General features: G+C 35.1%; 1 protein-coding gene and 1 long non-coding RNA gene across 2 annotated transcripts in view; both read right to left on the bottom strand.

Annotated features, from left to right (window-relative positions):
- The window catches only part of DYNC2H1 (dynein cytoplasmic 2 heavy chain 1), a 176,376-nt gene that overhangs the window by 16,576 nt on the left and 136,066 nt on the right, over positions 1 to 23,734 (bottom strand). Inside the window, exons 83-85 of the mRNA XM_080376468.1 lie at positions 22,528 to 22,644; positions 15,798 to 16,007; positions 13,272 to 13,361 (exon numbers count right to left, since the gene is read on the bottom strand). Of these exons, the coding sequence (XP_080232594.1) occupies positions 13,272 to 13,361; positions 15,798 to 16,007; positions 22,528 to 22,644 (417 nt within the window). The remainder of the gene's footprint in view (positions 1 to 13,271; positions 13,362 to 15,797; positions 16,008 to 22,527; positions 22,645 to 23,734) is intronic.
- Positions 585 to 13,265, bottom strand: LOC308059343. The gene is made up of 2 exons (XR_013926209.1): positions 3,495 to 13,265; positions 585 to 3,460 (listed from the first exon to the last, which is right to left on the bottom strand). It is a non-coding gene; the product is annotated as an uncharacterized lncRNA (long non-coding RNA).

Below are 23,734 nucleotides of genomic sequence, written 5' to 3'. Positions count from 1 at the left end.
TTCTTGAAGAAATTTCTGGAGAAATTGAAGAAAATTTCTGGAGAACTGAAGAAAATTTCTGGAGAAATCCTGTAACAGATTAGCTATAATATCTTCATTTTCCTCCCCTATCCCAACTCCAGTAACATACAATGACTTCATTTGTCAAAGTGATGCAAAGTTGTTTTACTACTTACTGATCTTGGATGGCCAAAGCCATCACCAACTCAATAGAAAACTTTCTCTTTCCTGCCTGGCAGGCCAAAATAATCCATGCATTTGTCACTTGCCAGCTGGATTACAGTGAGAAGACAACCATCAGCTCCAGGATGATATAAAATCTACCTACTTGTCTCTTCGTGGCTCAGGCCAACACCCACGCTTTCCCAACCGTTGCCTCCCTCCTACCCCCCATAACATGGTCTTTAACATGCTTCCTGCAATTAGGATTGATTTTTATTCTCCAAAACAGCTAATAGTCAAGATCTAAACTCGCTAAAAGCAGCTTTCAGTGTATGAATTAATGACACAGCTTTAGTTAGATATGGCAGTTATAACAACTGGGAAAACGCGTATGAAAGCTGAAATGGTGTATGACATTTAAAAAAAAATTCACACTATATCAACAATTTATATTATACCAATAATGTAGTCTACAAGTCCAAATACCCTAACCCAGAAAAGATTAATATTACAAAATAAAATTAAAAATTACTCATACACTCTTTGTAACTTTAGTTCAATATTTCAATATTTCCTGAATCTTTCTTATTACAATGAAACTAGAAATCTAGGTTTGAACTATCCATGACAGATTAATTTAGCATATGATGATTATATAATATCAAAACCTATCAGCAATATCCAAAATGCTTGCAAAGCAATTCCTAGCAGGATATTTCAAAACTTCAATTAATGTCAGGTTTTGTTTGGTATAATAAAAGGATTTTTTTCTATTACAAAAATAAATCTCTAAGTGCAGTCTCAGGTGGTTCAAATACTGTTTTTTCGTGTATCTTAACATCCAAGAAGCATCTATTCCGTTTTCAGAAAAAAGCCTTCCTTATTTTCTATAATCCCAAAGCAAACTAAGCACCTTGTATTGAACTGTGGAAGGAATAAAGAGGCTGCCAGATTTTCTCATTACCATTTATACAACTTTAGGATCACAGAACCCCTCCCTCTAGAATGAAGCAAGTACTTTTCCTTTACATGTTTTAATTCATTCCAAATGTATTCTCTTCTACTGTGTTTTTCTGATGGTGTGGTCCCAGAAGAGAACTTATAATCGAAAGAGAAAATCATATAAATCACTACAGAAGTGATTTCATTTCTGTGCCTAGATGGAATATTGTATTCAGTGATATATGAATATGCATAGCCAGAAACCATAGAGTACAATTCTGGTTTTCCACTAGCTTTAGAGGGATTCAAAGTTACCAGGGGAAAAAAAAAAAAAATGCAGGACATAGGATAAGTCTGAGAGCAAATGATGGTAAGTAGCACTGCTAGGGAGTAAGCATTTAGTTAACCAGATTTCAGATCAAGCAAAAGTCAATCAAGCAGTTATGCTAAAGTCCTATTTCCCTCACAGTGCAGCAGCTGTTCCATAGGTCTGCTCCTAAGTCTCAGCATTCAGTGGTAAATGCCAGCAGGAGTAATAGTATTGTACTCCAAAGAAATGAAATAGAGGTAGTTTTTTCTGGCACTGAGCACAGAGGGGGTAACTTGTAGCTTCTAAGGAGCAACTGGTGTACAACAACTCTCTCTCTTGTGGTATTTTTTTTTTTTTTTTGTATGTGAAACCCTTGAGCTATTGTTCTTTAGCTAGTTTATCCTTTATTAAATGAACATGTGAATACTGCAGTATTTCAGGTATATGATAAAGTGTTGGCACATACTATCTGTCAAATGGTAAAACACACAGTAATTTAATTTTGAGTCTTATTTTTGTTTTAAAATGTCTCCCCCTGCCCCAGCATGCAGACCAAAACTGCTGGTTAGTGCTTTAAATAAAATAGTATTATTTATTTCTTTCAGTTTGAAATGCCTCAGAAACACTCATTTATTCAGGAAGTCTGAATACTAACACAATAGCACGGTGTTGGAGCAGCATAAAAATTCCGAGCCCATTAGCATAAACATGCTAGCTAACAATGTGCCAGAAGCAGAAATGCAGTAAGGAATAGCTGAAGGAAGCATTAGCAAATGTGATCTAATTCCAGTTACTGTATTAATTTATTTTTATCAAAACAGGAACTTAACTTTCCATGTTTTGCTGTTTCCTACATTTAATAAGGACACCAGAATGATACTACTGCATAAGAACTGTAACATCATACTGACAAGTTCATGATTGATGTATTCCAAAAATACCTACTTTCAGATATCTCTTACATGATCACTAAACACAGATTCTAGTTAGACAATACCCTTATGCTTCATGCCTTCTAGACTTTTCTTTCTGCACAACTAAATACAGACACTAGGTGCTAGATTGCATTTGCAGTCATGCAGCATATAACTGGGCAAGGAGGTATAAGAGCTGCTAGAACCAGAAACTACAAAATATGCAGAGCAAAGGGGACAAACGTTCAAAGATACTTCAGTGTCCTCTTCTTCTGAAAGAGATTATGGTCCTGCTTCCCACCTCCACTGGTAAAAAGTTGCAGGGGAGGGAAAAGAGTGGTATGTAATATTCATTTGCAGGTAATGGACAAGACTGACTGCTGTATCCTTCAATAAAGGCAGGGCTACATCAGGCATAATTCCTTTGCAGAGCTCTGGAGCAGGGATGCTGAATTCTATGTTGTGATGATGGTGTGACTAAACAAGGGTACAGAATACTCACTATATTAGGCACTAGTAACGATGGGGTGCACTGCAGTAATTTGTTTTATAGTACCAGCTTGAAGGCTACGTTACAATAAGGAGAGCCAACAGAAAACTGCTGTGGTTCATTTTCTCTGGTCAACATCCAAAGAGATCCATATTTTCCATTAAGCATCTCCCTCACAGTCCTTGTTTCTCTTCCGAAACAATGACCCCTTGGACTGCAGTCACCAGTCTCTCCAGTGTTTCTCTTTTCCCCTTTTTTTTTATTCTTCTTCTTTTAACTGTTTACCGGTAATTTATTTTCTGCTAAAACCCTCTCTGGAGGCTGTCAAAATTCAGATAAAATCTCTCAGCCATGCCTGTGTCACAGAACACTCCTCTATGAGCAACTATTAAGGCTTAACACGCATGCAATGTTTACGAAACACACTAAAGCAATCTAATGAGAAATTGTTTAACTCTGTGAGGTATATATCCCCAAATACAACACAGTGAAAAGGCAAAGAAGGAAATCTGTTTTTCTATAAGGAAAAAGAGGTCACAGAATGGGAACAGTGGCCGATGCAACCCCAGTCTAAACAAAGGAACTATGTGATTGCATGGCCACGTCTGTGTCATGGCATCTTGGGACACACAACGCTAGCTCCTACTAAAGCTGCTTACACTCCATTGAACAGAACACTGCAACATGGGATTACTGCTCAGACTATCAAACGTTTGTTCAACAAAGCATAACTTTGTGTAGACACAGAAATTAGGTGTTTTTTTTTTTATTTGCTGTAATAAGCTGCTATGGATTCTTGCTTGCTCCTACACAGTAAAGCCAAGGCATTTAGAGCGAAGATACCTCAAGTACAGTAGACGAGCTATTCGAAGCCCACAAAATGTTTCTTTAAACAAAAAAGAAATTTTTTTTATTGCGGCCAACCCCAACAGAACAGCTTATCATTAAGGCCGTCGGTCTCTTTCAGATGGCCTGTCACACTTGAGGGTTAAGAGAATGGTGAGGAGCATTGCATGGCATGAGGCTTCATTCAAATCTGTTCTCACGAAGTAACCCAGAGAAACAGATATTATGGAGTAATTTGGGGAAAAAATATTGCGCATTTTATTAAACAGCAGACTTTTCCTTTTGTTTTGTATTTAAATTAATTTTTCTTTTCTTTTTCTAGATACAGCAGGTTTAGTTTTAAACTTCTTTGTTATAGAAATAATTTATTAATAAAATTAAACATTTGCCAGCAATAATACCTACTGCATGAAAATTTAAAGTATCCTACACTATTATGGAATCATAGAATAATTAGAGTAGGAATTTCTGTTCTGGAGAACTTCTAGTCCAATCCACCACCCTCAAAGAAGGGTCAGCCTAGAGCAGGTTGCTCAGGGGCTTGTGCAATGGTATTTGCAATACCTCCAGTGACAAAGATACCACAACCTTCTCTGGGCCACCTGTTCCACTGTCTGACCACCCACAACATGGTTTCTTCCTTCCAAATGCCTAATCAGAGTTTCCCTTCTTGCAACTTGTGTCTGTTTTCTCTTGGCTGATCTTCGTAAGTGCCATTATGTATACCTAAGCAATACATGAAACATTTTAAACTTTCAGGGCATATAACTACATATATCATTACTCAGTTTTTAACTTCTCAGAGAGAAGTACTATGCTGAAGTGGTAAAAATCAAGTCCATATCCATTAGAGAAGATTTGACCCAATAGGTACAGTGGAGAAGTTCTAAATTACATTTGATCCCATTGCAGCTCAAAGTAGGGCCAAATTCAATGTCAGTTTAGGTTGCTCAGGGCAGTGTGCTGCTGTAGTTTGGTGCATCTCCAAGAGTGGAGATCCCACAAACCTCTATGGGCAAACTGGGCAATGTTTTTTTTGACCAAACAGCCAAAAACTGGTCAAATGGTTCAGATATGGCCTCAAAAGTGCAGAATAGAAATAAATAACAACTCCCTTTGAACTTTAATAAGCTCATTAAGAATTCTGTGTTTCTATAGTATCATGATATCATGGGCGACACATTTTTTACAAATTCATAGCTAACAAGAAACACAATTTTATTTTTATTAACCTAGTAATATCTTAGTGTATTTTTTACTTGATGGATGCTTCTGTTGATATATTCAAATCATCAGTTCTGACTTTCTCAGTCTGATGAGAATAAAATAAATGAATACACATGACTGAATAGATCTTTCTTCTAGCTTCGTAATCTACATATCTGAATAAAGAACAATATTTTATTTAGTTCTAAATTATTTACTGCATTTTACCTGATATGTAGGTAATTTTAGCTGGTCAGATTTTCATATAGGATCATGAAATATCAGAATTACACTGAAAATGGTAATTATAAAGCACCTATAAGAAAATACATTGTATATATAAGAAAAAGCATACACAACACTATACAACGGTACATACCTGATGGGGATTTCAAAACTCAAGATCAGATATAGAGAATTGGATCATAACTCTCTTTAGTTCTGGCTGACTATGTGGAATTAACAATATAAAAATATCACTGCCTCCAAATGTACCCTTTCACATTCTCCTCCATGTAAGGGCACATATTCCAATTAAGTTGTTATTTACAGCACTGGGTAATGTATTACAGAGCAGAAGGATATTTACCCTTCCTGCCTTTAAGCATCCCTTTGTCATCCTAATGCTTTTAAGGGCATTAACATGCCCCAAACAAGGATCTTAAGCTTCCTACCACTCTTAAGAATGCTTCACCTTTGACTCAAGATTTTGTTTTTTTTTCTCAATTATTTACCTTGCTAAACATTTAGAGACAAAGACCACACCAAAAAGAACTCACTAAGACCAAAAAAAAAACCACCACAAACACCAAACCCGCATGCCTCTGTGTTTACTCCAGTTTTAAAATAGTTATGATAACAGTTGGTGAATGCACTTGCATCCTGCACTGATTGCTTTATTTGAATGTGACTTCCCAAGGGTAAAACTACTGCAGATACAACAGATAAACAGGATTTAGTCAAGAATTACTCTCATGAAGCTTTTCCCTCACAAACTAAATTTAAGATGACAGCTCTGAAACTTTAAATCTTTTTTTTTTATATTTGTACTGGAGTACAATATGAAACTATGTTATCATTTCAAATTCAGCTATATGGAATCTCCTTCAAAGAGAGAAAGATATGTCAACATGCAGCTACATTTCTGCCTTCCCCCCAAAGAAATAACAAAAATATTGGTAATTATGGATGACGCTTGCTTCTGGAATAGAAAATGGGCTTACTTTTTTAACATATATCTGCAAATGCTATTTGCGGAATATCGTATTACCATTGATCTTGACCAACTAAAACTCAAATCAAGATATGAAATATTTTGTAAACTATTTCACCAAGCCAGTTCGCACCAAAACATCTACAGTTCAAAACAGAACCATGATCACATCTAGTTACTTTTTTAGTTACAAAGTTGTTTTATTACTCTAAGAAATTCCTTTTTGTATATATGCACATGACTATGAAATCAGAATTATAAATTAAACAATAAAGGATTTTGAATAGATTGCTTAGTATTAGCAGACACAGTATTGGTGTCAGTATAACGATGATCAGAAGAGCAAGTTAATGTAGCCAACGTGTCTAGAAAAAAGCAAAGCAGATTGATGGAATGTATCTGCAAACTGCTGTATTAGCAATTTCTAATTCCAAAAGTTCTCATTTATTAATGGCTGAAATTTAAAATTACCAAAGTCTTTGACAGTTTACCATAAGGAGATGCACTTTCATATGCAAATGATAGCAACTCCCTTTCTACCATTTGTACTAAAATTAATCTTTTTTTGCTTGAGCTTTTGTCAGACAAACTATCCATTTTCCTCTTCTTGCTTTTGCAGAAACCTTTGTCCATGCTAGACACAATGAAAACCAAGTTATTAGAAACCAATCTACACTTTACATTTTAACAATTTAAATGCATACAGTTTATTAATATTTTATCATTGTATCTTTTCAGATTTCTTCCTTTATTGTGAAAATGTATCTTGTAGCTGACTGAGAAAAATCAATGAACGGTGATTATTTTATTACACTAAATAAAGAAATCAACTACAGCTTTAAATCTTACATAAAACATGATACAATTTCTTGTAATTTATGGAGCATATAAATACTAACTTGCATCCATACAAGAAACACAGAGCACTAAGCCTAATTCTTATAAAAATCTTTTCATGAGTGATCATCTTCTGCAATCAGCGTTCTACAATCAGAGCTGAACAACTGGTTAGTGGTATGATAAAGGATGCTGCTCAAACTCCTGCTTACAAGGTAGTATATAGTAATTTAAATAGAAAAGCCATTCTCACAAAACATGCTTAGAAGTCTGAGAGTTTAATCAACAGGAATTGAATTCTGTTGAAACAGATTACTTTTGAAAACATTTATAGAAAAGCCCATATCTTACGGATGCCTCTATTTAAGACAGCATCTAAACTTCATTGGGATTAAGCTACAAAAACTCACAACAAAACAAAACAAAAAAAACCCCAACGCCAAGTAGAGATATCTTTCCTTTTCCAATGCTGCTTCTTAAAAAACCTTTTTTTCCATGCATAAAACATACTGTTTTCCCAAAACTTGAGAGAATCCTTGCTTATTGACAACTAAAAATATTTCCATTGAAAACAGCAAAGTCTGCAGATTTAGTATGAAAACCTACTGTATTCAAGGAAAAGTTATTTCAATACAAGAAATAGTGATTTCAGTAACTCTGGAAAGTAAAGTCTAGAATTGGTACACAAAACAGAAAAGAAAATTTAAGGTATCCTTCCACTTCAGGCAACCATGCGTGAATGCAGCTTTCTGAAAGTCACAAGAGCACACAAACTTTCTGAGTATATAAAACACTTCAGCTTGTGCTTTACCTTCTTTGGAAATCAGACCTTATTTCAGTGGATGACTCTATGACCCATAAAGTCCAATACTTTCACCTTACACTCTGTGTGGCCTCCTGTTTGGATGGTGTATCTATTTATAAAGCACTATTACTCTATAAGGGCCACTATTTAATCAATGCAATCTAAATGAAACAGTGATTAAAAAGGGGCATGATACAACACCTGGATCTATCAGAGCTTCAAATATTCCTATTACAAAGAAAAAAATCTACATTTTTATAGCAGTACTTGCAAATTTCCAATTCTTACAAAGCAGTTATCACTTAGATAAAAGGTTTTGAAAGATGTATCCTGGCTGATAAATTCTGAACAAAGTGAAATCATGCTGCAACACGGTGAGAGTTGTGGGAGCCAACTAAGGCTCTGTCTCTTAGCAGATAATGTTAGGCTACAGTTGTATTTTTGTTTTGATATTCGTGACAGCTGAAGAGGAGAAGCCAAGAAAAGCATCAGAAAATCAGTAATTCTTCAGAATAAGGTGGAAATTTGAATTAAAATAAAGGAATAGGTGGATTTAAACCATAGTATTTTTTTTTTATTTTTGTGCTTTAATATTAGAATACTAAATCTGAAGTATTCTGCAGTATACAGATACCTAGGTAACAGCTGTTCAAATAGAGTGCTGAGAAGAACAATGTCTAAGGTGGGGAATGCAGCCAGCCTAATCCCTCTGAATCACCTGCTCCTAAAACCACAACAGATAAACCATTAAACTACTGTCCCTGCTGCAAAATGTGCTAAAGCAATCTATTAGAAAAAGCTCTGAAATGCTATGCAGACTAAGTGGGATTCCTTAAAGGGGTACAGGCCTTGTTATGGAGTGCCCAGACAGGTGATTTGGGAACTCAACATGACAATTCTGGGATTGTACAAGACTTATTATGGGTTATTTAGGGGAAGGACCAAGGGAGGGGAAGGACCAAAGGTGAGGAAGGGTGTGTGGGGGATGAACAAAAAGAAAGATATAAAAGGGCAGGTCACACATAGGGAGGCTGCTGGTCAGTACACTTTGGCCAACCTTGAATCTGATCCCCAGAGTTTATCCTATCCTCCTCTTAAGCTGTATTTTAGGGTTTTTTTTTGGCAAGTGTGTTCTCTATGTGGGGGAAGGAATCCACTAGCAAAATTCTAGCTGTACCAGCCACCAAGAGGATGAGAAGTCTGGGAGCTGTGTGCTGCAGATTGAGGCACTGGAAGCAAGACAGTGAATAGACCAAAAATCCGTGAGACTGGTGAAGGGTGTTTTCCTTGAGCAATGAACCACAGAAAGAGGATAGAACTATTTGTGCTGTGTTTGTGCAGCTGCCTGTAAAGGTACTGACCTCTGTTAGCCTGTGTGTGGTTTGCTGTGTCTGTACAGAGTATGTATGCATGCCCATTTTTAGATTCATGCTCTGCCTCTATTTTGCAGATTTTATGTGCATTTCATGTACTGTTGCATTAAGACTGATTTATAGGCTGGTCCTCAAGAGTTCTTTAACTCAGTGAAAAGTCAGAGGACTAGACCTCCTTAGCTTTCTAAGAGCAGACTTTCTGCCTGTTATCAGTGAATGAAACTCGAACTTCTTTGCCTAGATGCTTCGTGTGTGAAGGAAGAAGCCTGTGTCTTCTATTCCCAGAATGTTTTCTAGGAGCTTCAGCTGGCTATTTCCAAGAGTTCAAACCTCTTATACCTTGAGTTTCCAATCTAAATTTCTGGAGACCTAATTGTTGAAACAGAGGAATAGCATTGATTCCAAAACAGAAACAGTCATTCTACCTCAAATAGTAAAAAAGTAGTAAAATAGTAAAAATCTTATTGTAGGGGGTTAAACTGGTATTGAAATTAAATATTACTAGCCTAGATTGCACTCAGGATGGGAGGGGACAAGAGATAACAGCATCCCAGACAGATACATACAAGTCTTTTGCTAAAATATGAAATACAACTTTTTTATCTAGTATTAGGAGTACTTTATAGATAAACACATTGCCAACAACAAACTTTCATAACTTATGCAAATAAAAACTTTCAGTATTCATAAACATTTTCTTGATCAGAACTCTGAAAGTACTGCTTATGCTTCTGAGGTTAGTCTTGATTTTCAGTGTACACTACAAGCCTTTTAGCAGCTGCCTGACGAACCAGCTATCCAACGAAGAACTGTTTTTACAGATGACTTAAAAGCAGGCGAGTCCAAAAGAATGAAATAAATGTTTTCATTTAAAAGATAAGGTCTTGTTGGAATAAGAGGGTTTTGGGGTTTTATGGAAGAAGTGGAATTGGAGCTCTTTACTTGGTTCTTGTGGAAACAAAAAGTAAATTCCAGTTTGTTGACCTCAACATTTTTTTTGATATTGATATTCATTTGACATGTGCCTGGGCTGCTGTTTTGCCTCTTAACAGTTCTTAACAAAAACAGTTCTGGGTCTCTTCTCTCTTTCTCTCCTGCTAGTATCTATAGCCATGAGAAGACAACAACATCCCAGAAGACTGGGATGGACTTACATTTCATTATACACTGCTCTATTTTATTACTGAGCTGTAATCATGCACCATGAGAGAGGGAAACCACAGAACACATTTAAGATGCCACCATGAGGAAACTGAGAGTATAAAGACCAAGAATTACAACCAGCAAAGATCTATCATGATTCATAAGCTTCATATCTTAATGTTGATAGCAAATAAATCACTGTAGATGGATAAACTGAACCATGATATTGTAAAGTTCAATGTCAGCATTGCTAATTGAAAGCATTCAGAACTCTCTATCTTAGAAGAACGTTCGATACACAGAATTTTTGTTTTAATTTAATGCAAAAGTTAACTTCCAAATATCAGAACTTCCACCTGGGAAGAAATATATTTCCATCAGCTCTGTTACCACAACATAATACACAGCAAAACATGGTTCTATTCCATATACTGATTTCTTCGCACTTTAAGTAGGCAGATTTAATTTTTTTATTGTGCTTTTACTGAGTCAATTCAGACCTGAGAAATGCAACACCTGTTGTTTTTCTGTCTATTGTTTTGTAATGCTCTCAGAAAATCTTTACACTTCTATAAATTCTGCTATTATTATTCTACCATCTGGCCTATATTCTGGATTCCTCCCTATCCCCATTAAATGTTTGTAACAAAACAGTTAGTTTTATTATTTTCTGCACTGGCAGCAAACATCCTGACAAGTCAGCTTTTAACTAATAACCTAAGTAGAGACTTACTACATCCCTAATAGATGCAATCTTTCAGTACAATTTTGATGTTTCAATGTCAAAATATCTAAATCAAACCTGTCTCAAAAGAGAGTATCTTACAATGAATGAAAGAGAGGAAGGTATGACTAACTATCTAGAAATCAGGATGATGGAGTCAGGCATGTAAAATAAACCAATCCAAAACATGGCCTTTATTGAAATATAAATCTGAAGGTAATTTAAAGAGTCGAGAGAAAATCTTTATTGAAGCCTTTAATCAATTTGTGAATACTAGATCTAGAATTAACCGTTGATAAATTATGTTTATAAAATCAATAATGAAGTCATTAAAAAAAGAAAGTTAATTAAAAATTATAAAGGCTAATCAAAATATTGCTGTAATATGCAAAAACATGAATTGGAATAACTTTTAAGAAAAAAATTATTCAACTGAAATGTATTATTAGGAATAATCACAGTTTTTCTGGTAAAGTACACACAAGCCCCAAAATATATAAATTGTATTTCAGACGTGATCTGACTAGAAGCTTGAGAACCAAAACAGACTGATAATGTATTATTAAGAATTCCCACAAGTAATTCAACTCCCCCCCCCGCCCTCGTATTACATATTTGACATTAAAAACCATATAAAAGATATAAGAACCAGTATTTGGTCATCTGTTACTACTTTCTGTTGTGACTAACAAAAAGTTAACACAATTTACTGCTTATGGATACAGTTAAATATCTACTGTAAAGCTTCACCTTAATAATCTGTCCTTCTCTTACAGTAAGTATTTAAAATTATAAATTATTTCTTCATAATACTTCATAAAACTTCATAAAAATTAATAATCCAAATGTACAATTTTGTCAGCAGTCTGAACAATGAGAAAGGAAGATTACTATGATGGTAATAAAACATAGCACATTTGTCAATAGTTGACTGGGATAATATATGGAAATAAAAACTCTTTGAATATTCTTGGTTGAAAAACATCTATTATTGTTAATACTAATTTCATCCTGTTACACTCTGCCACATTATCTCCATTTTGTATGGAGGTACACTCTGCACAGAAGCTTGAAATCAAATTTCAGGCTTGCATCTAAAAAAAAAAAAATTGCATAAGAAAGGGAAATTGCATGGAGTTTGGTCACAACCAAATAAAGGTAGAAGTCACAAACTGCAAGGTACTCTTGAAGATTATGAACACTACTGAATCAGCCACAAATAATGCTTTTTAAATAATAATGACTATAATAGTCATAAGAGAGAAGGGACTAGGTTCAACTCTGGTTACATGACCAAACAATATCTGAACATGCATTATCACTTGTTGCTATACATATCTTTACACTTTATTGTCCATAATTTAAGCCTTTTTGTGAAGGAAAAGATAAAGAAATATTAAGCATTAGCGAAAAGAAATGGTTTGCATAACAAGGATCTTACTAACTCTGGAAATATCCATTTGACAGCTTCTTTAGAAAAAGTAATGCCTAGAAGTCATGTACCACTCAAATCTTCTTTTTGAATTTGACAGAACACTAATGTTCACAGAAATCGTATCCCACTGGATTAGACTGTGTTAATCAAGGTCAAAACTAGCAGCTTTCTATTTATTGCCCGGAGGCAACAGATCTAGCCGTCCTAAAGGAACCTTCCTCTATGGAAGGTTCTTGCAGTTTCCTCTCTATGTATCCAGCATGATGAAATTTGTTTCCTTAAATACTAATTGATTTAGATAAATGACATTTTAATTTGTCTGCCTATTATCTTAAATATATTTCTTCTGTCAAACAAAGTATAGACAGATTTACCCTAACTAAAAATTATCTTCTATAACAGACAGAGCTGTTGTTGGACTCTGCACCTTGTAAACCTGTAGAACGCAAATGTTTTCTTTATTTTCTTCAAAGACTAGTCTTCTATGAATTTCTACATTACCTTTATTAGAATTGATTCACTTTACCTCTTTATATGTATCTCTCTACCAGATTAAAGAGTGTGTCTTGACTTAGACGTAAAGAATCATCTGAGTAAATAAATCTTTTTTCCATACAGTTCATCAGAAAGACTAATGAGTAAAAGCTAAGAAGTAAATCTATTGTGAAGTAACATTACTGTATTTAAAGTTACTGACTTCAAATTGCTCAGTCTGCTGTCTTCATGTTTCTCATCCATCTTTACATTTTTACATACCTTTTCACACATTTAAGGCTCTTTGGGACTTTGGTTTGGAAAGGCCTACTGCAGTGCAATTCACATAATATACATGTGACACCAGCATACTGAAGTAAAGTGACTTTAAATTTACCTGTATAGCAAGTGCTCGAGCTACAAGACTTCTAAGATATTGTAAAGGATCTTCTGGACCTTCCCACTTGCTTTGCCACGTGACAGGACACTGAAACAAAAATATATTTACTGAAAGTATCTATTTCAAAATCATCATAATGACATGTTAAGCTAGGAATATGAATGAAATTAAATAATCTGGAGATCAAATGTATATACAAAGGAAAAAGGCAATACGAGCTATATAATGATCAAAGCATACAATAAGGATAAAACCATTAATTGTACCTACTCCACAGGAATCTGTGAAGCACGCTGAAATTGACTCTGCAAGATTCTCCTACTTACGGGAAAGAGAATACATGTAAATCATTACCTGTGAAATATTGCGTAACACTGAAGATGCTGAGCAAAATAAATAGTTCATACTGTTTAACATTTACAGTTGCATTTTTAAGGAACTTAACAATCAAGTAGCGTATGGGCTGAACAGATTTTCAAAATCTGCTCACAGAAGCTCATAAGAAAAACTATCTTTCAAAGTAAATACTCTATGTGTACCTTTTGTAGATAAAAACCTGAAAATATCTGGATTCAGGAACACTAATTAATAATGACTTTAATAAACTAAAATATATACAAGATGATAAAGCACATTTAGCTGCATGCTTTTTGCATAATTATGATTTTTTTGAAAACTTATTGTATTTGAAAGTATTCTCCTTGCATTTTTTCAGACTCTTTTGCTCAATATGCATTTACAGGCAGCTCACCAATCATTTATAAGTCATTCACGTAATGTTGCTAATATATCTCTATTTATCGCTAAAACTCTATATTACTCTAAGTTGAAAATAACAGCTTAGCTAATTGTTAGTATGAAAGCATATTTCAGATGTATACTAACATACCAATTTTGCATAAATAAGGCACATTGAAACCATTAGAAGTCATACATTTATTGAGTTTTACATTTCTTTTGGTAACCTAGCAGCTTCTTCAGGTGCTATAATCTTAAAAGAACTATAATCTTGGTGTTTTTAAAACCAGTTCTTTGTTACATGTTGTGTGACTACACTAAACTAAAGAAGAACTCTGTATATAAAATACATGAAACAAATCACTTCAAGATGATAAATATAGAGAGGTTTAGCTGCCAGCAGATTTAGCTGCCATGCCAAGAGCACGGCGTTAGCCTCTCTGGAGGGCTGCTGAAAAGATTGCTTTATGGTCACAATCCAATAAAGTCATCTAAGTAAGATACTAGGTAAGTAGGTAAGTAAGCAGACGAAATGCCAGAAACACTTTGTTCAGTACATCAGCAAGCACCGAACTGATGTCTGTGAGAGATAAAAATGCACAGAATCTTTAAGTAAATTTTTGTGATGGTGATCAGCTTCAGCAGCAGCTTCCAATTTAAGACTGCAGCTTAAGTGCACAAGCAAGCCATACTCGCTTGCTCAGTAACAAGAAATATAACTATAAATACTAAAAAACGGCCATTACATGTATCATTTGCATTTACTATGACTTCTACTTAGCACCAATTCCTACCACACAGTCAAAACTTGTTTAAAAAAGCAGTAAGATTGCTAACACGGAAATGTTAATTTATTCTAATTGTACTGCAATTTTGTTAACAAATGCTGCCTGTGAATCTGAAAAGACAAGAAATTTAATCATTGTTTTAATTAGAAATATGATAGATGAATAGACGCATAACAATCTTCTTAACAGTACTTGTTCCTCACATTAAGATAAACAAGAAGTTAATAGGAATTATAGTTCATTGCAGGGCTAATCTCAGTATCTATGCATTAGCACCATTAAAATTTATCAGCTTCTGCAGGTGAAAAAACCCCACAGTTTCATGTCAATGTTTGACTATCTTTGGAATCCAATTATCTATTAATGACAGCATGTAAATTTGCAGTCACTAATGGTACCAATTTATCAAAATGCCCAGTTTACTGCTAGAAAACATGGAGAAAGTGCATGTATAAATTTTGGTTGCTTTTTTCGTATATTAAGAATACAGGGTGAGATGATACGTTGATATGATAGGCACAGCTTGCGTGGTATGATATGGCAATAATCCATACTGGATAAATGCAGAGAGCAAATAGTGATTACAACTGCAGCAAAACTTAAATCTTAAGAAACTGTAAAAACTAAGAAAAGGGACAGATGTACATGTTCTACTGGCTAATATATTTGACTTTTCTAGCATGATTTGGCATTTGAAATGGAAATAGTATTCCACAACTTCTAATCTTACTGGATTTGTCCTTAAAGGAAAGCTTGATAAAAGTGTAATATACTCAGAAGCTTCTGAAAGTACTTGAAGCAACCTTTTTCTGTGTTTTCATTTCCAGAACATGGCTCTGTTTTAGAGTCACTATCAACAAAATAACTCCATTTTACCATCTCTATCGATAAAAGAACTTAGAACAAATGATGACTTGAAAATACGTATCAGAATTTTGTTCAGTATCCTTGGGTGTTTTCATTGTTTACAGTGTAAATTTATGACAAAATCATTTACCTTCTGACTTAGCAGAGCGCTTGCTAGTCTTTGTACTTCAGAAGTCAGTAATGAGGTACCTCTGATGACTTTACTTAAAGAAGCAAGTGACTGATGGACACTTTGCACAAGGCGAATGGCACTGAATTGTTCCAGAGTAATGAATGATAAGACTGGAGATCCCTGTTGCTCCACAGGAGGAGACACCTTCTGATGAATCAGGTTAGAATTCTAAAAAAGAACATGTGATGTCCAGTTAATAAACTCAGGGAAACTGTTATGTTATACAATGTATTATTTGTTTAATTCTTAATACTCCATATGAACTTATTAGCTTTTAAGTAATTCAGATATCCCCCCTTTTCTGACACGGGATTAAAACTATAATGACACTTTCAATATTGTCTGTGAGATTTTCAATAAAGGCATCATTCTTCTGAGACAACTCTCTACCCAATTACTTCAAAAGTACTGGAATTTCTGAAAAATCTTCACTTAGCTGAATCACTACATTTAGTATTTGTGTTAATGTGTTAGTATAAAAAGCAGTAGTCTACTCGGCATAACAAGATTGTACTGGGTACTATAAACCACGCTGCCATATATAGCTCTTGCTTTGATAAGACTAGTTCAACCTAGCAGCAGATTAAATACAAATAAATAAAAAGTAAATATAATATTATGTGTAAATACTGAGTAACTCGGACTCCGAGAGGTACTGCTCTTCTCTCACTGATATTTTTATTACATACTTCCATTCTGTTACTGCCACTGAAAATCCAAATTTATTCAGTAATTTCAAGAGATGGTACCATTTTTTCAAATTATGCAGCTTAATTCATATGCAGCTTATTACATAAATATATTTTAGCATGTGCTATGAGACTACCAATCTGACATGTGACAAGATGCTGCACTGAATTCCAGTTATGAAATTTAAACCTTTACTGCAAAATTCTGCAAGGCACAAATGCAAAAAGAAGACCCTAGCCTTTGGGGAAAAAAATGTTTTGCTATTTCAATTTGTAGTAATTTATTACGGTAAAGTCAGATTTTACTCCTTCTGAAGTATCTCTTCTGAAAATATAAGTCGTTTTGACCTTTTTTTCACATTAAATAAACTTCTAAATTGTCACATGGCATCTTGCTTCCCAGGATGTCTGGCACATCTGTCTTGCATACAGAATGTCTGCCACCACAATCATTCCCGGGCACTGTAGGTTTGTCAGAACTTTCATGTGTTTTGCATTTCAAGCTCATACTGCACTCAACTACTAGGCAAAAGTATGAAAAAAACTAACTGAAAGAGTATACTTTGGTTTGTGACAAACAAAAAAGTGAAGGATAAGGTCTTCCTTCCCACGTTATTAAAAAGGTATACAACAAAGTTACTGTTGAAAGTGTAAGAAACACATAGTATTTAGACATTCTATGTTTTGTATTTTGTCTTTGCATGTATCCTGAAATCACAGTACCAGTTTCACTTTAGTATTTCTGGACTATAGTTTGTGGAGTATATATAAAATATAATGTAAAACTAGCATAAGCTAGTTGATAATTTCTTATTGGAGTGTTTAATTACACAAAAAATAAAGAACAAAGACATTGCAAAGTGCGGGCTTTGCTCAGTTTGTCGCATACACAGTCTTAATTAATGAAAAACTTCTGAAAGAGAAGGCCTCCAAGTTCCTCAATACTGTCCTTTACATAACAGTCTTGTATGAATTGCATATTCATTTCATCACTCTTTCTAATGCTTTCTCCTGAGAATTTGTTAAAACAACCCATCTGTCATTCTTATAAGAAAATTAAACATGAATACCAGTATCAGCTTATACATTTAATGTTCTATTACATTCCCTTAAAATCCATTATGTATATAATTCACATCAGCTTTAAAAATATCCTCGTGACCTGCTTGGGAATTCAGATGAAGAACTGCTGAAGTACTGAGTGTTTTTCCAAATTGTAAGAAAATGAAGCTAGGTTATAATCTTTAATATTGAACACTATATTATGCTACCAATATTAAATTAGGTATATTTTGAGACTTTGATAATTTTCCCTCTATCGCTTCTATACTTTTTATTATCTCAGTACAATACAAGACTTCATGTAGTCTCACCTAAGATGCTCCAGATATTTCCTTTATTACCTTCCTCAACTCAAATGTGTTCCTAAACTTCAATATGTTGTGAAAATTGCCCCATCAGAAATGCAACAAATATAATGAAAACAAACTCATATGCCTCCACTAGTTATGCATTTTATTAAAAAATCAGGTTTGGTGGTGGTGGTGGGTTTTGGAAACCTCCATTGCCCTTTTGATGTACCTATTCTGCCTTGCCCTTCGAGTCTCTCTGCCTTTTCTTTTAGATATTAGCCTCTCTGTTTATTACACACATTATTTACTGCTGAAAATACAAGAAAGAATGACCTTGTATTTCTGTTTCACTGATTTTACTTGGTGAAAAAAACACTGTTCTTTTGTTAAAACTGAGGTTCCTAATGTTTTAGATAAAAAAGCAGCAACCTGTTAATTTTTAAAACTAATTTTGCAATTGTCTTGCAGCATCATGCAACTTTATGAAAATAGTTAGCCTTCAGTTTACAAACACAGCAAAAGGTAAGGTAGAAGGCATCATGACAGCATATGATCATATACTCAGGAAACGTAATTTTGAAGCAGTTGCTTCCAAATTTTCATTATGGGTCGGCTTTCTAACTTTCAGAGGTACTAAAGGGTGTCTTTGAAACAAGGCAGAAAACGCATCCTACTTACAAGAAAAATACAGCACTGATTCCTGTCTCTTTCTACTCATGACAGATAGCCATTTGGACATGATGAAACAGTTACGCAGCCCCGCTGCATCCTGCCATTTTTGTGCTTCTCTGAAAACTATCATATGATGAGCAATGGCTGAGTTCTGTTGGACAGTAATTTCCAACTGATCTAGTTATGTGACAATTAAGTGCTTATATAGGTCTTGTTCTACATTCTGTCAAGGCAGAAGGCTATGTGGGAAGAGAACGGACATCAGGACAGAGGCTGGTTCAATTATGCTGATGACCCAGCCCTGGCCATCCTTTTTTAATTTCCACATTAAGAAATATCTTTTTTTAATTTGTATAACCCTTGTTTGACAAGTTATTCAGTGATGGCTTCACTTTTTCAGTAAACAGTCTTTCATGCAAACTTATACTGGGCATCTGAGTATTTGGGGTTTTTTATAACTTAATGGCAGGTTCATGAGAGTTTAATTAATTTGATTAGTGTTAAGTTGTTATTAAATCATGCTGAAAGACACTGCAGAAGCAGTCTTAGGACAGTATTCATTACAAGAGTGTTTTCAAATGTCAAGAATTAAAATGTATTTTTTCAAATGAAGTTAGATAGATGAAAATGTCAAGACATTCTGTACTAGTCCAGAAGAGCTAAATAAAGAGGAAGTTTGCTTGTGTAACTTTCAACACAGGAGTGCACTGATTTGAACCAGACTTTGAGTATCTATTTCATTTAAATTAAAATTCAATTAAAAATTCTGGAGCCTGCATTCTGGCTAGACCAGGGGTCCTTAAACTTTTTAAACTGGGGGCCGGCGTGCAGATGAAGTGGCAGGCAGTCATCTGTGGCTGCTTGGTTTCCCCCTCCCAACCCCCGGCGGGGGGGAGTGGGGGGGTTCTGTAAATACCAGGGGCCAGATTGAGGACCCTGGGGGGCCGTATCCGGCCCGTGGGCCGTAGTTTGAGGACCCCTGAGTTAGACTAATAAACCGTGGATGAAGGAGAGGCAGTTTCCATGATTCTATCGTTACGGATAGACAAAGAATAATAAACTCTCCAGCTCAACAATTTCAAAATGTCTGAATAATTGGTAGCAACATTTAACAGAGCTTTGCAAAATGTATGCCACTGAGAAGAAAAGTAAGTTCTACACATTTCCAGAAATATTTCTTAAAAAGTAATAACATGTAAGTCCTCAGTACTGTATTAATGTATAAGAAATATTTCCCATTTCAAAATGTCAAAAATGAAAAAGCTAAAATTTCCAATATATATCTGCCGTTTGGCCACAAAGACTGTGATAGCTCTAAAAACTGAGCACAAAGGACTACTATTCACAGAGCCACGAAACAGTTGAGGTTGGAAGGAACCTCTGGAGACTGTCCAGTCCAACTCTGGTCAAAGCTACAGCAGGTTCCCACAACTGTATCCAGTCAGGTTTTCAGTATCTCCAAGGATGGAGACTCTACAGCCTCTCTGGGCAACCTGTTTCAGTGTTTGATCATCCTCACAGTAAAAATAAAAAGTTTTGTCCTGTGTTTAAATTGCATTTTCAGTATTTCAGTTTGTGCCCATGGCCTCTTGTCTTGTCACAGGACACCACTGAGAAGAGCCTGGCTCTGTCTCCTTCACTCCTTCCCATCAGCTGACACACAATGATAAGATACCCCTAAGCCTTCTCCTCTCCTGGACGAACAGTGCCTGTTCTCTCATCCTCCCCTTGTATGACAGATGCTCTTGTCCCCTAATTATCTTAATGACCTTTGGAAATCCTTGGAAATCATTTCCAGGATGATTTGCTCAATTACCTTTCCAGGTGAAGCTAACTGATCCATCATTCTCTGGATCCTCCTTTTTGCCCTTCTAAAAGAGTGACATTTGCTTTCTTTGATCCTCAGGAATCTCCCCCAACCACATGTACCTTTTAAAGATAACTGAGAGTGGTGTCACTACGGCAGCAGCTAGCTCCCTCAGCATTTAAGGGTGCATCCTGTAAGGTCCTGTGGATTTGTCTATATTCAGTTTGTTTAAACACTCCTTAACCTGATCCTCTTCCAAGAGTAGTCTTCCTTGCTCTGTACTTTCCTACCACTTTTGGGACCCGGGACTGGTGAAGGCCAGACTTACCAGTATGGAGAGGCAAAGAAAGCATCTAGTACTTCAGCCTGCTCCTCATCCTTTGTGGACAAGTCCTCATGTCCATTCAGTAGTGGGCCTACACTCTTCCTGGTCTTCATTTCATTGCTGATGTACCTTTAAGTTACCGCCAAAATACCAGGTTCTGAAAAAGTGAGGCTTCTTCCAGTTGTGTCAAGAAGGTCTCATCTACTTCACAATGTTGGCCAATATTAGGTAAAATTTTTGTTTTATCACTGATTTCTGAAATTCGCTGACTACATAAATTCTATAGACATTCTGACAATTTAGCTTCTTTATATACTCTAAATTATTTAGACTGATTTTTGTAGGATGAAACACTGATGTTCAATCCAGAGAAATACCCTGTCAAATGCGTCTATTATTTTATCTAAACTTTGACACTAGATTACAGAATACAAAAGTGATCATCATACAGTATTGAAAGTGTACAAATAAAAATATGTCCACACTTAACTATTATGATCAATTATTCCAGTGTAAATTCTACAGCACAAACCTATGTCAAGTGGCAAATTTTGTTATGCTTCAGAAGCATCTGAGTATTTTTTTAAACATTTTTATTCCAATGCTGAGTATGTGAATCAAGGATTAATTCAAAAGAACTATTTTACAAATATCTTGAAAATAGTTATTGTACATCTTGTTTAGCTGCAGACTGTTTATTATAGAATCATAGAATGGTTTGGGTTGGAAGGGACCTTAAAGACTATCTAGTCCCAACCCCCCTGCCACGGGCAGGGACACCTCCCACCAGACCAGGTTGCTCACAGCCCCATCCAGCCTGGCCTTGAGCACTGCCAGGGATGGGGCAGCCACAGCTGCTCTGGGTAACCTGTGCCAGTGCCTCACCGCCCTCACAGTAAAGAATTTCTCCCTCATATCTAATCTAAACCCACCCTCTTTCAGTTTCAGTTATTTTGTACCAAAAGATTATTTTGACAAACACACAATGTGTCATACATCTATTTATATGGATTAAATGAGAATTTAATGAGGGATTTCAAATTCCAGCATGCACCTCATGTCTCTTCTTTGTATGTAGTTATTTGAGTTAGGGAAACATTTTTCTCATTCCAGTGCTGTTGTGTACAAGATGTGTTTTTAGGACATGCTGTCTGTTATCTGTTACTTATCGCTAAGGGGAAAAAATAATGCTGAATTATCTAAGTAGACTCCTAGTGTGAGGTGAGAGGGGTCCTTCCCAAGTATGTGTAGTATCTGCTTTCAGAGAGAATTTGCACACATTACAACTGAACAGTCACAAGAAGAATTCAATGGTTGGAAATCAAGCTCTACAATATATGTAAAAAAAAACCCAAAACCATGAAACTGAACCAACCCAGAACAAGAAAGAAACAAAAAGTAAGTGAAATTGGATATTGCAAGCATTGTAGCAAGGATTTTAATAAGCCTCAATTTAAAGCTAGCACCGTAATTCATTACAGGAAAAACTTATTTTAACTTTTATTATCACTCAATATTGCCTTGTGAATATTACAGAAATTAAGAGACTAAATTCAAATCTAAAATAATTAGTGGTGTTCTTGGAAACACACACAAGATGTTAGTCTCATGTCTTGTGAGTGTGGTATCACCTCCATATGAAAAAAAAAAAGTGACAGCCTGTTATCGTACATACAGACTTCATAGCTAATCACACACATGTAAAATTGTGCTTACCACCTCAAATGCATCTAATTTACTTTTTTACTTCTTATGTATCAATATGCAAGATAATTCATTAGACCTTACATTTAATGCAGTTACCTGGGAAAATGTTATCTTTTCAAATTAGCTACTTTCCTACCTGATTAAGTTTCTTCCATAGGTTGAGAACAGGAGAAAGTTCAGTAGACCATATTTCTCTGTCAAATTTGCAGCCAGCAGTTACTGACCTGCTCAGGATCCGAAGCTGAGAAATGACCTGAGTGATGAGAATACAAATGCAGTCTTGAAGAAGGATAAACAAACTTCTTCTAGCACAAAAATGCAATACAATAGTAAATACTCTCAGATATATCTATGGACTTAACTTTTCGGCATACTTAATTACTAATCATGATCTATCCAAAACATAAAAAAATAACCATATCCAAATACAGAATATTTGAGCTTCATTCATATTAAGCGCCAAAACCCCAAACAAATACATATTTTTCTTATCACAGTAAATGTCTTTGTTCCACTATAATTGAAAAACTAATGAGGTGTATAATTAATTAAAAAGCCTCTTTTCCACAAAATTTAAAGACAAAATTCAAGTTCTGCCTTTAACTAGGCCCCACCTGTAATTAAAAAACAAACACAAACAAACAAACAAAAAAAAAACCCAAAAAACCAAAACCCCTGGAATATGCTACTAAATACACAGTACATATCAGGCATCAAAACTCCAAGACAACTACAATATATTCATTCTGATCTTCCACAGATCTCTTACGTGCTTAGATATACGTGCCACCACAAATTTATTAGTTTAAAGAAAGACAGAAAGCAATTAAAAGAATAATTGTAAAATTTTTAGAAAAAAAAACCAGAACTACCTGTTCGTTAGATCCAACTGCCTTTGATTGTTAGCAACCCTGGTAACTCCACACATAAACCGATCAAATATATTTATACATTTACAAAGAAAGAATACCGAATTTCAAATTCTTCAGTGATATTGCAGTCTGTCCCTTAAATTGCGTATAAAACCCCTAGTATTTTTAGGTATTTTAGCTAAATTTTAGTTACTTTTCACAGTGCATTTTTTGCAAGACTTGTTAGACAACAATTTACTAATTCTCTCTTGACTATAAAGAATTAAACTTGATAATAAAAAAATTATTAATTGTTCAGAAGGACTTTATATAATTGTTAGATGGAATGAGGCAGGAAGTCAAGTTGTTTCTGCTGGGTTTTGACTTATTTTCTATTCTTGAAAAGATTTGCAATAGTGTTTTCTGTTTTGTTTCTCATTTTCTTTTGCTGAAGCAAACAGAAGCTTCTTATTTATCAGCTTTATCAGGTCT

This window comes from Falco punctatus, assembly GCF_963210335.1.
Source record: "Falco punctatus genome assembly, chromosome: 2".
Taxonomy (NCBI): domain Eukaryota; kingdom Metazoa; phylum Chordata; class Aves; order Falconiformes; family Falconidae; genus Falco; species Falco punctatus.
Note: the sequence above shows the minus strand (reverse complement) of the source record. Positions and strands in the feature narration are given on the sequence as shown.